This window comes from Oncorhynchus nerka, linkage group LG19 (assembly GCF_034236695.1).
Source record: "Oncorhynchus nerka isolate Pitt River linkage group LG19, Oner_Uvic_2.0, whole genome shotgun sequence".
Classification (NCBI taxonomy): Eukaryota; Metazoa; Chordata; class Actinopteri; order Salmoniformes; family Salmonidae; genus Oncorhynchus; species Oncorhynchus nerka.
In genome coordinates, this window is record NC_088414.1 from 45,377,732 (window position 1) to 45,393,473 (window position 15,742).

At 41.3% G+C, this 15,742-nt stretch overlaps 1 protein-coding gene across 3 annotated transcripts in view; it reads left to right on the forward strand.

Annotated features, from left to right (window-relative positions):
- Positions 1-14,493, forward strand: part of grik1a (glutamate receptor, ionotropic, kainate 1a) — a 151,764-nt gene extending 137,271 nt beyond the window's left edge. Inside the window, exons 16-19 of one of the 3 annotated variants that reach the window (XR_010460040.1) lie at positions 1,238-1,463; positions 2,024-2,274; positions 3,770-3,966; positions 9,271-9,355. Coding sequence is in view for 2 of the 3 variants with exons in the window: in XM_065004980.1 (XP_064861052.1) it covers positions 1,238-1,463; positions 2,024-2,274; positions 9,271-9,423 (630 nt within the window). In the remaining variant the exon portion in view is untranslated. Of the gene's footprint in view, positions 1-1,237; positions 1,464-2,023; positions 2,275-3,769; positions 4,397-9,270 lie in introns of those variants that run through there. The other 2 variants (XM_065004980.1, XM_065004979.1) reach the window with 2 other exon arrangements.
- The last annotated feature ends 1,249 nt before the right edge of the window (positions 14,494-15,742 follow it).

Here is a 15,742-nt window from a genome sequence, read left to right on the forward strand (position 1 = left end):
AAATCTAAAATTTCCACCAATGAGAAGATGCCTTGTTGTTGTTGTCCATTAGAAATCTAAGATCTCCACCAATGAGAAGATGCCTTGTTGTTGTTGTCCATTTAGAAATCTAAGATCTCCACCAATGAGAAGATGCCTTGTTGTTGTTGTCCATTTAGAAATCTAAGATCTCCACCAATGAGAAGATGCCTTGTTGTTGTTGTCCATTTAGAAATCTAAGATCTCCACCAATGAGAAGATGCCTTGTTGTTGTTGTCCATTAGAAATCTAAGAAATCCTTGTTGTTGTTGTCCATTATAAATCTAAGATCTCCACCAATGAGAATATGTCTTGTTGTTGTTGTCCATTATAAATCTAAGATCTCCACCAATGAGAAGATGCCTTGTTGTTGTTGTCCATTAGAAATCTAAGATCTCCACCAATGAGAAGAGGCCTTGTTGTTGTTGTCCATTAGAAATCTAAGATCTCCACCAATGAGAAGATGCCTTGTTGTTGTTGTCCATTTAGAAATCTAAGATCTCCACCAATGAGAAGATGCCTTGTTGTTGTTGTCCATTAGAAATCTAAAATTTCCACCAATGAGAAGATGCCTTGTTGTTGTTGTCCATTAGAAATCTAAGATCTCCACCAATGAGAAGATGCCTTGTTGTTGTTGTCCATTTAGAAATCTAAGATCTCCACCAATGAGAAGATGCCTTGTTGTTGTTGTCCATTTAGAAATCTAAGATCTCCACCAATGAGAAGATGCCTTGTTGTTGTTGTCCATTTAGAAATCTAAGATCTCCACCAATGAAGATGCCTTGTTGTTGTTGTCCATTAGAAATCTAAAATTTCCAAATGAGAAGATGCCTTGTTGTTGTTGTCCATTAGAAATCTAAGATCTCCACCAATGAGAAGATGCCTTGTTGTTGTTGTCCATTTAGAAATCTAAGATCTCCACCAATGAGAAGATGCCTTGTTGTTGTTGTCCATTTAGAAATCTAAGATCTCCACCAATGAGAAGATGCCTTGTTGTTGTTGTCCATTAGAAATCTAAGATCTCCACCTATGAGAAGAGGCCTTGTTGTTGTTGTCCATTATAAATCTAAGATCTCCACCAATGAGAATATGTCTTGTTGTTGTTGTCCATTATAAATCTAAGATCTCCACCAATGAGAAGATGCCTTGTTGTTGTTGTCCATTAGAAATCTAAGATCTCCACCAATGAGAAGATGCCTTGTTGTTGTTGTCCATTTAGAAATCCAAGATCTCCACCTATGAGAAGATGTGGGCGTTTATGAGCAGCAGGAAGAACACAGCTCTGGTGAAGAACAACAGAGAGGGGATCACCAGGGTGCTGACCACAGACTACGCTATGTTGATGGAGTCCACCAGCATAGAGTACATCAGTCAGAGGAACTGTAACCTCACGCAGATAGGAGGACTTATAGACTCCAAGGGCTACGGAGTGGGAACACCAATAGGTAAGAGTCTTCTTCTACTTCTTCTTCTTCTACTTCTTCTTCTACTTCTTATTGTTCTTCTTCTTGTTCTTTTTCTTCTTGTTCTTCTTCTTCTTGTTCTTCTTATTGTTCCTCTTCTTCTTCTTCTTGTTCTTCTTCTTCTTGTTCTTCTTCTTCTTGTTCTTCTACTTCTTGTTCTTCTACTTCTTGTTCTTCTACTTCTTGTTCTTCTACTTCTTCTTCTTCTTGTTCTTCTACTTCTTCTTCTTCTTCTTGTTCTTCTTCTTCTTGTTCTTCTTGTTCTTCTTCTTCTTGTTCTTCTTCTTCTTGTTCTTCTACTTCTTGTTCTTCTTCTTGTTCTTCTTCTTGTTCTTCTTCTTCTTCTTGTTGTTCTTCTTCTTCTTCTTCTTGTTCTTTTTCTTATTGTTCTTTTTCTTATTGTTCTTCTTGTTCTTCTTCCATATGTAGAACTGAAGAAGAAAAAAAATGTATGTGTTTGAAGACTGCAATCTTGTGTAGAATAATAGAGGGCCTTATCTCCTCCTCTCAACTTCCTTCTCTCTTCTCCTGTCATACCACAGGCTCCCCTTACAGAGACAAGGTGACCATCGCCATCCTGCAGCTCCAGGAAGAAGGGAAGCTTCACATGATGAAGGAGAAGTGGTGGAGAGGGAACGGTTGTCCTGAGGAGGACAACAAAGAAGCCAGCGCGTTGGGCGTGGAGAACATCGGTGGCATCTTTATCGTCCTGGCGGCTGGACTCGTCCTGTCCGTGTTCGTAGCCATCGGAGAGTTCATCTACAAGGCCAGGAAGAACTCTGACATAGAGGAGGTGAGTGAAGAGGAACTATTTCTCTGCTGACTGAGTTATGGATCTGGAGGAGAGAGGAGCGCCTCCAACTGGACTGGATGTGTTACTGCAGCATGCAGAGGAGGTGGAGGGGAGGAGAAGTGCTTTGGGTTCTATAGATATCAGATACATGAACAACTGTTATTGTTGCAGGTATGTTTTCTCAACAGGTAACATTATTGAATATAAGGAGGAGCGTTGCTTTTAACGTCAACCCTGATAGACACGGGTATTACAGCATCAACACAAACATAGTTATTAAGTAATCAAGACTTTGTTTTCAGTTACGAATTTGGCTAACTTCATCTTATATGGCACCCTATTCCCTATATAGTGCACTACTTTAGACCAGAGCCCTATGGCACCCTATTCTAAAAGTAGTGCACGATATAGGGAATAGGGTCCCATAGGGACTGTGCATGTCTAATTTTCTAATTTCCCCTTTTTGTTATTTCTGTTTGTTTTCCATCTCTATTTCTGTCATGCCTGTCCCCCATCCGCCCCACCTAACCCACCTATAACCCATCATGCTTGCCCTAACCCTAACCCACCTATAACCCATCATGCTTGCCCTAACCCTAACCCACCTATAACCCATCATGCCTGCCCTAACCCACCTATAACCAATCATGCTTGCCCTAACACTAACCCACCTATAACCCATCATGCCTGCCCTAACCCACCTATAACCCATCATGCTTGCCCTAACCCACCTATAACCAATCATGCTTGCCCTAACCCACCTATAACCAATCATGCCTGCCCTAACCCTAACCCACCTATAACCCATCATGCTTGCCCTAACCCTAACCCACCTATAACCCATCATGCCTGCCCTAACCCACCTATAACCCATCATGCTTGCCCTAACACTAACCCACCTATAACCCATCATGCCTGCCCTAACCCACCTATAACCCATCATGCTTGCCCTAACCCACCTATAACCAATCATGCTTGCCCTAACCCACCTATAACCCATCATGCTTGCCCTAACCCACCTATAACCAATCATGCTTGCCCTAACCCACCTATAACCAATCATGCCTGCCCTAACCCTAACCCACCTATAACCCATCATGCTTGCCCTAACCCTAACCCACCTATAACCAATCATGCTTGCCCTAACCCTAACCCACCTATAACCAATCATGCTTGCCCTAACCCACCTATAACCAATCATGCTTGCCCTAACCCTAACCCACCTAAAACCCATCATGCCTGCCCTAACCCACCTATAACCAATCATGCTTGCCCTAACCCTAACCCACCTAAAACCCATCATGCCTGCCCTAACCCACCTATAACCAATCATGCTTGCCCTAACCCTAACCCACCTCTAACCAATCATGCTTGCCCTAACCCACCTATAACCCATCATGCTTGCCCTAACCCACCTATAACCCATCATGCCTGCCCTAACCCACCTATAACCAATCATGCTTGCCCTAACCCTAACCCACCTATAACCCATCAGGCCTTTTGTTTCTTCTACGGGGTTCAGTCCCGCCAGTTCCAGCGCCGTGACAGCGCCTCCTCCTCCTCTGCCACCTCTCTGTCCACTGACCTGGAGAGTGGTCGGCTCCTGGGGGACGATGATGACATAGAGTAGCCTCCCCAACCCCCCCAGCCCTGCCCAGGCTAGCCTCCGCCACACACACGCTAGAAGTTTAGGTTTGTAACACTGTCTGTCTGTTCGTGACCTACGACCTGTAGTCAAGTCCTGGTTTCTTAGTTCCCCTGTTTGAGTATTTCATCCGTTTACGCTCCCCCCCCCGCCCCAGCTATTTCCTATAACCTTCAACCTCTTGTAACCTCTGACCTCAACCTCAGGTAGTCTCTGTCCTCTGACCTCATACTGCCTCTCCCAGAGTCCTGTAGTCGGGTTTCTCTCAGTCCCCTTAGTAAGTTCCTTAGCAACAAACCATATTATCATTGTGTATTTCCATGTAGATTCTTTGTTTCTTATCAATTCGAGGGAGGAGGGGTGTTTTCATTAAATCTTTAGACCTATAAATTAGTCATTAGTAAATTCTCCTAATAAATAAAATGCTAATTAAATTACTTAAAAATCATACAATGTGATTTTCTGGATTTTTGTTTTAGATTCCGTCTCTCACAGTTGAAGTGTACCTATGATTTAAAAAATGACAGACATCTACCTGCTTTGTAAGTAGGAAAACCTGCAAAATCGGCAGTGTATCAAATACTTGTTCTCCCCACTATATTGTATCAACTCATACTTACATCAATTTAGGGCTTTAGACATTGTTTCAACTCAATGTATCTGTGGCTAGTAACATTTGACTGATCTCTAAAACGGTTAGCAATAACATGATAAGAAATAACCTGGTTGTCAATAGCATAGTTAGCTGTTAGCAAGAACATGATAAGCAATAAACTGGTTATCAGTAGCATAGTTAGCAGTTAGCAATAACCTGGTTATCAATAGCATAGTTAGCAGTTAGCAATAACCTGGTTATCAATAGCATAGTTAGCAGTTAACAATAAACTGGTTATCAATAGCATAGTTAGCAGTTAGCAATAAACTGGTTATCGCTAGCATAGTTAGCGGTTAGCAATAAACTGGATATCAATAGCCTGGTTAGCGGTTAGCAATAACATGGTTATCAATAGCATAGTTAGCAATAACCTGGTTATCAATAGCATAGTTAGCAGTTAGCAATAACCTGGTTATCAATAGCGTAGTCAGCGGTTAGCAATAACATGGTTGCCAATAGCATAGTTAGCAGTTAGCAATGACATGGGAAGCAATACACTGGTTATCAATAGCATAGTTAGCAATAACCTGGTTATCAAAAGCATAGTTAGCGGTTAGCAATAACATTGTTGTCAATAGCATAGTTAGCAGTTAGCAATAGCCTGGTTATCAATAGCATAGTTAGCGGTTAGCAATAACATGGTTGTCAATAGCATAGTTAGCAGTTAGCAATGACATGGTAAGCAATACACTGGTTATCAATAGCATAGTTAGCAGTTAGCAATAACCTGGTAAGCAATACACTGGTTGTCAATAGCATAGTTAGCAGTTAGCAATGACACGGTAAGCTAGCAACAACATGATTACCAACTCTGGTATTGGTCCGATAGTTTTCTGGCCTCCATCAGCTTTGTTGGTTCAGAACCATGGGTGAACAAAAGGGTTAGCGTCACCAAGTGTCAACTGGCCTTTAAAATATATATTTGCAATAAGTAAGAAAACTAAACTGATGGCGTCGTACAGTGGGCGTTAACCCCAGTTTAGAAAACAACACTATCCAAATCAGCAACAACAAAAACCTCCTACGTGCCATTTCACTGCCCACAGGACAGAGCTACTTAGCCAGATCCATCCCTGTCATATGTTAAACTCACAAAGCGTTGCCTACATTCATGTTAGTAGCTACACCAGGGTTAACCAAACAAAGTTTGATGAGTCGGTTATTTGAATCAGCTTGCAATGCCAGAGTTGTGGGTCCGATTCCCACAGGGGACCAGTACAAAAGAATATACACTCACTACTGTAATTGACTCTGGATAAGAGAGTCTGTTAAATGACTCACTACTGTAAGTGACTCTGGATCAAAGAGTCTGTTAAATGACTCACGACTGTAAGTGACTCTGGATAAGAGAGTCTGTTAAATGACTCACTACTGTAAGTGACTCTGGATAAGAGAGTCTGTTAAATGACTCACTACTGTAAGTGACTCTGGATAAGAGAGTCTGTTAAATGACTCACTACTGTAAGTGACTCTGGATAAGAGAGTCTGTTAAATGACTCACTACTGTAAGTGACTCTGGATCAAAGAGTCTGTTAAATGACTCACGACTGTAAGTGACTCTGGATAAGAGAGTCTGTTAAATGACTCACTACTGTAAGTGACTCTGGATCAGAGAGTCTGTTAAATGACTCACTACTGTAAGTGACTCTGGATCAGAGAGTCTGTTAAATGACTCACTACTGTAAGTGACTCTGGATCAGAGAGTCTGTTAAATGACTCACTACTGTAAGTGACTCTGGATCAGAGAGTCTGTTAAATGACTCACTACTGTAAGTGACTCTGGATCAGAGAGTCTGTTAAATGACTCACTACTGTAAGTGACTCTGGATCAGAGAGTCTGTTAAATGACTCACTACTGTAAGTGACTCTGGATAAGAGAGTCTGTTAAATGACTCACTACTGTAAGTGACTCTGGATCAGAGAGTCTGTTAAATGAATAGGGAACTACACACACACACACACTGAGAACAGGCTAACTACACACACACACACACACACTGAGAACAGGCTAACTACACACACACTGAGAACAGGCTAACTACACACACACACACACACACACACACACACTGAGAACAGGCTAACTACACACACACTGAGAACAGGCTAACTACACACACACACACACACACACACACACTGAGAACAGGCCAACTACACACACACTGAGAACAGGCTAACTACACACACACACACATACACACACTGAGAACAGGCCAACTACACACACACTGAGAACAGGCTAAGTACACCAGGGTGTAGGATTATTACACTGTGTGACATAAAGTTGAAATATAATCACATAAGCTTAGTTTCTAAATGTTTTTTTTTGTGTGTGTGTGTGTGTGCGCCAAATCACATGTAATTGCATACAAGTTGTGGGAAAAAAAATATTTAAAGTTCAAGTTTAAAATGACGAGGCTACCTCATTCTTCCTCTAGGCAAGATCAAATTAATTTAAACAAACATACAGACGACAATATTATAATATGTAAATAAATGTTTAGTCTAAACACTGTTTGCTATCATTTGATTGGTTGGATGGAGTTTAAAACCTCTTGATGCGACCAATCCCGGATCCGGGAGCGTAATCACCGCCTGAAACTAATTAGCATAACGCAACGGACATAAATATCCCTAGAAAATCTTCCTATTCATGAAAATCACAAATGAAATATATTGAGACACAGCTTAGCCTTTTGTTCATCACCCTGTCATCTCAGATTTTCAAAATATGCTTTACAGCCAACGCTAGACAAGCATTTGTGTACGTTTATCATAGCATTATGCCTTGCTAGCAGCAGGCAACCTTGTCACGGAAATCAGAAAAGCAATCAAATTAAATCGTTAACCTTTGATGAACTTCGGATGTTTTCACTCACGAGACTCCCAGGTAGATAGCCAAAGTTCATTTTTTCCCATTTTTTCCGTTTGTTCTTCAAGTTTGGCTGAGAAATCGCCCGGAAATTGCGGTCACCACAACGCCAAATCTTTTTCCAAATTAGCTCCATAATATCGACAGAAACATGGCAAACGTGGTTTAGAATCCATCCTCAAGGTGTTTTTCTAATATCTATTCGATAATATATCCGTCGGGACAATTCGTTTTTCTCTAGGACCGATTGGAGAAATGGCTACCTCTGTACTTTACGCAAGAATCTCTCTCGGAGCCACCATGTGACCACTTACGCAATGTGCCCCCATACGGCTATTCTTCAACAGAAATGCGTAAAACTACATCACAAAGCTGTAGACACCTTGGGGAATACGTATAAAGCGTAAGCTCGTTGATGGTACATTCACAGCCAAATAGGGAGTCATTGGAACGCAGCGCTTTCAAAACCTGGGGCACTTCCGGATTGGATTTTTCTCAGGCTTTCGCTTGCAACATCAGTTCTGTTATAGTCACAGACAATATCTTTACATTTTTTGTAACGTTCGAGTGTTTTCTATCGAAAGCTGTCAATTATATGCATATTCTAGCATCTTTTCCTGACAAAATATCCCATTTTTTTTCCAAAAATGAAAATACTGCCCCTAGAGTTCCCCACCCATAGATCTCCTGCTGGGTCTTCCTCCTCCTTTTCCTTCTCTTCCTCCTCCTCTTCCTCAGCCCTGTTAACATTATGGTAAGTAAATATGGGCGGCTCATGCCAAGCAACAGAGGGAATGGAGAGTGAGACGACCCTGTTTATACCGACAAGAGGTTTAAAGCGAACATTACTGCAGAGAGATATCATACTGAGAAGTTCTGTCCACCATATCAGAGAAAAAGTTCAATCAAAAACAATCAAAATGAATGTGATTTTATATGCTGCGTCTCAATTGGCATCCTATTGCCTTCATAGGGAACTCCTGTTGACTAGGGGCCCTTAGGGTTTGGGTCAAAAGAAGTGGACTATAGTATATACGGAGGAGAGTGCTAATTGGGATACATCCATAGTCATGTAATATTTGAGTCAATTAATTTCCAAAGCCTCCAGCGTTTCTTTGTTAACAGTTTTTTACTAATTAACAAATACTTTATAATTAATTCGGCAGGTACTGTCCTATTGCCAGAAAAAAAGTAATTGGATTTTGTAAGGAAAATATTATATTATATATATATGATAGATTTTTTTTTTCACTCACAATTACTGCCAATATCAATATTATAATTTGATTCGAACCCTAACTTACAACCCTGGAGTCATGCTCTGATTAGTAACACGGATACAGCTCTCTGGAGCTATTGTTAGCCTTATTAGTCTTAGCCCAGATCCATGGGTTCATTGTTAGCCTCATTGCTAACGCTAGGACTTAGGATAGCCCAATTCCTGAGCTTTATGAGTGACTCCAGGGCCATGGTTAGCCTTGTACAATTAGCCTAGCTACTCACTGTAACTACATGAGGATGTAGCCTATCGTAGCACTTGTGTTTCATTCAGATGTGTCTGTTTTATCACCCGAATATGTCTCAGCGCTACCATTAGCATAGCGTCTGTTAGCGACTCTATGCTAAAGCTGGTATGCTGAGTAGCCTAATTAGCATTAGCGGTGGCTAAATGTAGTTCTCTTGGTGGGCAGTGCGTCTCTTAATGCACTGTCATGACTAAGTGCTACCATTAGCCTAGCGTCTGTTAGAGACTATGCTAAAGCCGGTATACTGAGCTAATTAACATTAGCGGTGGCTAAATGTAATTCTCTTGGTGGGCAGTGTGTCTCTTTTAGCTCTGTCATGGAGGAGCTGGGTATCTCCCTGCGCTGTCACAAAACCATCAGGCGAAGGTCACGACCCCGGGGACGATCTGGATTGGCCAGCGTCCTCTGTCACCCCAAACGCATCCTGAGGAAAGAGACTATGACGTAGGGACATCCCCGTCTATGCTTTAATGAACTGAGGAAAACTCTTGTTGTAACAGACTCTTATTGGACCCCTCCCAAGATCTGTTTGTTTGTATATATTGGACTGGATGTTGTTTGTTTCTCTCTCTCTTTTGTTTTTTTGTGTATATACATAAGAGCAAATAAGCATTGAGGATGTATTGTTCATCAACCAGGAAATGAACATTGAGGGTGTATTGTTCATCAACCAGGAAATGAACATTGAGGATGTATTGTTCATCAACCAGGAAATGAACATTGAGGATGTATTGTTCATCAACCAGGAAATAAACATTGAGGGTGTATTGTTCATCAACCAGGAAATGAACATTGAGGGTGAATTGTTCATCAACCAGGAAATGAACATTGAGGATGTATTGTTCATCAACCAGGAAATGAACATTGAGGGTGTATTGTTCGTCAACCAGGAAATGAACATTGAGGGTGTATTGTTCGTCAACCAGGAAATGAACATTGAGGATGTATTGTTCGTCAACCAGGAAATGAACATTGAGGATGTATTGTTCATCAACCAGGAAGTAGGAATCTGACAGTTTGGAGTGGCGATACAGTGCTTGGGTGTTTTATACATTTTACAGTGCTTGACTGGTTTATACATTTTGTGAAAAAGCGTAAACAGCTCTTTTGCCTCAAAAGACCAGATCATTGAACTACTAGAGAAGAAACAAAGTCCTGAAAGAATGTTTCACTCTGGCTAAGGAGACTTCCAGACTGCATGGTGTCTTTGATGCAACAATTGTAAATGACAAGATGGGATAATCCAGGATGCTCTATGAGATTAGACTCCTCTGCTACTGAGGATACTACCTTGGACCACTATTAACAAATCATTTTACGGCTCTGAGCCCGACTTCACCGGGCCCCTCCAAACAAGGTACTTTGCCACTCCCCCCCACCCCGTCCTTTCAACTTTACCTCAGCACAAAGTGCAATCTCCTCTCAGTCTGGTCATGGGTTACTAAATTTCCCCTGGGGGCTAAACAAGACAGACATACAGGTTCTCATTTCCGGGCCTTTGCCAACAATAGATCACGGATCGCTTTAGTCATCTCCTCTTGACTACACTGTTGGCTTAAATTCTACTGTTCCTCCATGAATTTGAAGTTCATTGACAATTTTGACAACTTCTGGGAGAGGTCTCAGTTTTACCCGTGCGAGCAAGAGTTCTCAGCCATCATCGAGGAGGCTCTTGTAAAACATTGACTCATATACAGCCCAACCCTGGCCCAGGTTGTTCTTCCCATTCCCACTATATCACAGCTTTATCATCGTACTACTACAGATCGTACTACTACAACCATATTCCCAAGGGGTATTGTGTGTATTAATGTTGTGGCCATAAAGTGAATGTAATCTGTTAGTTCTGTTAGTTCTGTTACTGTTAGTTATGTTAGTTCTGTTAGTTCTGTTACTGTTAGTTCTGTTAGTTCTGTTACTGTTAGTTCTGTTAGTTCTGTTACTGTTAGCCCAATTGGGAAGCCCACTGTGGTAAGCTCGTCCTGTGTTATTATTTCAAATACCATAAATATGGACACCACCGCTGTTTTCAAATGGCATAGAGGGCTTGGACTGTTAAATATCAGGGTAGAAACGTTTGATGTCAAAGATGGGACACGAGTCCGGATATTTGGTTCTCACATAGACTTGGCTAAATGGCTCGATCTCGGATAAGGACATTGATACTGCAGATTACAGCATCTTCACCTTGACTTTGTTCACATTTTGTTCTGTTACAGCCTGAATTTAAAATGGATTAAATTTGAGATTTGTGGGGTCACTGGACTAATGTCAAAGTGGAATAATGTTTTTCAAATGTGTTTATTTATTAATTTAAAAAATGAAAAGCTGAAATGTCTTGAGTCAATAAGTATTCAACCCCTTTGTTATGGCCTAAATAAAGTTCAGGAGTAAAACATTCTACACAATACTAAAATAATTGACTGAGTGAAAAGAAGGAAGCCTGTACAGAAAGAAAATATTCCAAAACATGCCTCCTCTGTTTGCAATAAGGCACTATAGTAATACTGCAAAACATTTGGCAAAGCAATTCACATTTTGTCCTGAATACAAAGTGTTATGTTTGGGGCAAATCCAATACAGCACAGTGATGAGTACCACTCTCAATATGTTCAAGCATAGTAGTGGCTGCATCATGTTATGGGTATTCTTGTAATCACTAAGGACTGGGGAGTTTTTCAGGGTAAAAAAAAATAAATGGAAGGGAGCTAAGCACAGACAAAATCCTAGAGGAAATCCTGGTTCAGTCTGCTTTACACCAGACACTGGGAGATTAATTCACCTTTCAGCAGCACAATAACCTGAAACACAAGGCCAAATCTACACTGGAGTTGCTTACCAAGAAGACACTGAATGTTCCTGAGTAGCCAAGTTACAGTTTTGACTTAAATCTACATGAAAATCTATGGCAAGACCTAAAAAATGGTTGCCTAGCAATGATCAACAACCAATTTGACAGAGCTTGAAGAATTTTCTGAAGAATAATGGGTAAAAGTTGCCCAATCCAGGTGTGGAAAGTTCTCAGAGACTCAGCCAGAAAGACTCACAGCTGTAATCACTTCCAAATGTGCTTCTACATTGTTTTGACTCAAGAGTGTGAATATTTATATAAATTAGATATTTCTGTATTTCATTTTCCATAAATTTCACAAAACAGGTTTTCACTTTTGTCATTATGGTGTATTGTGTGTAGAAACTTGTTTTATATTTTATCCATTTTGAATTCAGGTAACACAACAACATGTGGAAAGTGTCAAAGGGTAGGAATACTTCTGAAGGCTCGGTACAGTATATCCTCTCTCCAAGCACATTATGGGGTATTGTGATGTCATTATGGGGTATTGTGATGTCATTATGGGGTATTGTGATGTCATTATGGGGTATTGTGTGTAGAAATGGGTTGATTTAATCCGTTCTGAATTCAGGCTGTAACACAACAAAATGTGGAATAAGTCAAAGGGTAGGAATACTTTCTGAAGGCTCGGTACAGTATATCCTCTCTCAAAACACATTATGTATGCATGTGGGTATTACTGACTGACGAGAGTGGCTAATATTTAACATGATACAAATTGTAAAACAAAATGGAGAAAAAGCCCCGGGCATATAATCCAAACCCTCTAAACCACATACATCAATTTGGCAGGGTTTAGCCCTACAGAAACCTTTCACTTGGGTCTCCAAATTTTATCCATGCAAATTGAAGACCCACAAATTAAGAATTCTGAATAACGACCCAGGATATTTATATTTCTTACTGTGCGATACATTTCCTGTTGATATGACTTTCAGTTTGCTTCCATTCGTCTCCAGGGATCAACAATTACTACGTGTATTTACAATCCCCTTCTCCATTCAACTGGGTCATTTCTATCACACACAAAAAAAATGAAAGTAGATCCTTTTTTCCACCTGTAACTGGTAGAGCGGCATGATCTTATTCGCGGCTTCTTCACACGTTAAGGTGGTGTCATTATCTGGGTGTATTATATTATATCAGAATATGGTGTATTTGTAGACACACATTCATTTATTTGAGGTCCACCTTAAATAAATAGTGGGGTGAATACCATTGCTATTTGATTTGATTGTCATGCTTAAATTCAAGGTAAAAAATAATGTGAGCTTTAGCACGAGTTGGAATCTGGGCCTTTAATGCATTGAAGCATGAAAAATTCCTCTCCTTCCCTGGCCGAGGCAAGTTGTCAGACTTGTCTCAGATAATTACTGAGATAAATTAGATAAGTCATGTTTTTAAATCAGCATTTTATCTCTGCAGGCTTTTTATTTGAAATAAATGGCGGTTTAATTGACCCTGATCAGTCAATCGACTGTCTGCTCCTCTTCTAGCCTCTCCCCAGGGTCTGGAAAGAGGCCCATAGACTCCCCCTGGTACCCTCCCCAGGGTCTGGAAGGAGGCCCATAGACTCCCCCTGGTACCCTCCCCAGGGTCTGGAAGGAGGCCTATAGACTCCCCCTTCACAAAGGTGGTGATCCGTTTGACCTAAATAAGTATCGCCCCATTTACAAACTATTTTGCCTAGTTAAAATCTTAGATTCCATGGTAAATACTCAACTAAGATCCTTTTTTTAACCAAGACATTTATTCTAAAAGTACACCAGTAAGGTTTCAGACCAGTTCATAGCACCATCTCGGCTACTTCGTTGGTTTCGAACGATGTTGTTAAATTGTATGGATAAGAGGAGTAAACACTGTGTGGCCCTTTTTATTGACTTGTCTAAAGCCTTCAACACTGTGGATCACACATTACTCATTCAGAGGCTTTCATCAATTGGTCTGAACCAGGTTGCTGTACTGTCGTTGGTTGGAATGTTATTTAAAGGACTGAACAGTGTGAATTTACTGATGTTATTGAATCAGGTTTTCTGTACAAAAAAAAAGGGTGTCCCACAGGGATCCATTCTTGGTCCAGTTCTTTTCACTATTTACATTAATAATAATGGTTTATCTGTCAAAATAAATAATAACGTTCACCTGTATTCAGATGACACTGTGGTGTATGCCGTTGCCCCAACAGCTGAACAGGCTCTGTCAGAGAATCAATCTGCCTTTATTGTCCTGCAGAAAGCCTTTGTTGAATTGAAATCAGTACTTAATGCAGGTAAAAACTACGTTTGTTATTTTCCAGATCACATAAGGATGTATCTGATGATTTATTCATACATACTTTGGATGGTGCCCTCTTTGACCATGTCCCCTCTTATAAATATCTGGGCATCTGGATTGACAAAAAAAAACAATCTTTCAAAAAAGCATATTGATGAGTTAGTTAAGAAATTAAGAACTAAAATAGTCTTCTTCTATATGAGGTGGCAGGTAGCCTATTGGTTAGAGTGGAGGGGTGGCAGGTAGCCTAGTGGTTAGAGTGTAGAGGCGGCAGGTGGCCTAGTGGTAAGAGCATAGAGGCGGCAGGTAGCCTAGTGGTTAGAGTGTAGAGGCGGCAGGTAGCCTAGTGGTTAGAGTGTAGAGGCGGCAGGTAGCCTAGTGGTTAGAGTGTAGAGGAGTGGTTAGGTAGCCTATTGGTTAGAGTGTAGAGTGTAGAGGAGGCAGGTAGCCTAGTGGTTAGAGTGTAGGGGCGGCAGGTAGCCTAGTGGTTAGAGCGTAGAGGTGGCAGGTAGCCTAATGGTTAGAGTGTAGAGGAGGCAGGTAGCCTAGTGGTTAGAGTGTAGAGGTGGCAGGTAGCCTAGTGGTTAGAGCGTAGAGGTGGCAGGTAGCCTAGTGGTTAGAGTGTAGAGGCGGCAGGTAGCCTAGTGGTTAGAGCCTGTAGAGGAGCCTAGTGGTTAGAGCAGGTAGCCTAGTGGTTAGAGTGCCTAATGGTTAGAGCGTAGAGGTGGCAGGTAGCCTAGTGGTTAGTAGCCTAGCCTGTGGTTAGAGTGTAGTAGCCTAGTGGTTAGAGTGTGGCAGGTAGCCTAGTGGTTAGAGTGTAGAGGTGGCAGGTAGCCTAGTGGTTAGAGTGTAGAGGCGGCAGGTAGCCTAGTGGTTAGAGTGTAGAGGCGGCAGGTAGCCTAGTGGTTAGAGTGTTGGACTAGTAACCAAAATGTTGCAAGATCGAATCCCTCGAGCTGACATTCTGTCGTTCTGCCCCCTGAACAAGGCAGTTAACCCACTGTTCCCCGTTAGGCAGTCATTGTAAATAAGAATTTGCTCTTAACTGACTTGCCTAGTTAAATAAAGATTTTTAAGAAATGTGGAATGGTCTTTAAAGAACAATATGTTTTCTCATATGATTGTATTTTGTGTAATTGACGTGTATATCGATATGTATAATATATATATATATATTGTGGCAAACCTCTTCAAGGTTAGGAGCGTTTGTCACAAACTAAGTGGTAAACTGTCACCAAATCACCCAAGAATGAGAGTTCTTTCGAACAGGACAGTACCTGTTCGTTTGTTTCTCCGTCCTGGTCCACCCAGGCCGTAGGAGAGGTCAAGGATAGCAGGGTTCGGTACACGAATCGGGTTCTCGGTAGGTCCAGGTCCAAACGCCAACAGGTAAGTCCAAAACAATCCAGCTCATACACGGTAAATCCAGCCAATCTCTATAGTCTCTTTCTCTATTGTTCATAGCTCCTTCCAGCACTCTCTCTTCCTCTTCCTGGTTTTTCTTGACCCTTTATCTGTGGGTTGGCTCCACCTTCTGAGGGTTCCCCTTGCTTCTGGGACTTGTAGTTTTGGCTGTCGGCCATTTTGTGATCTGTAGTTCTGACAGGGGTGGCCATTTTAGTGATCGGGCAGAGCCCGT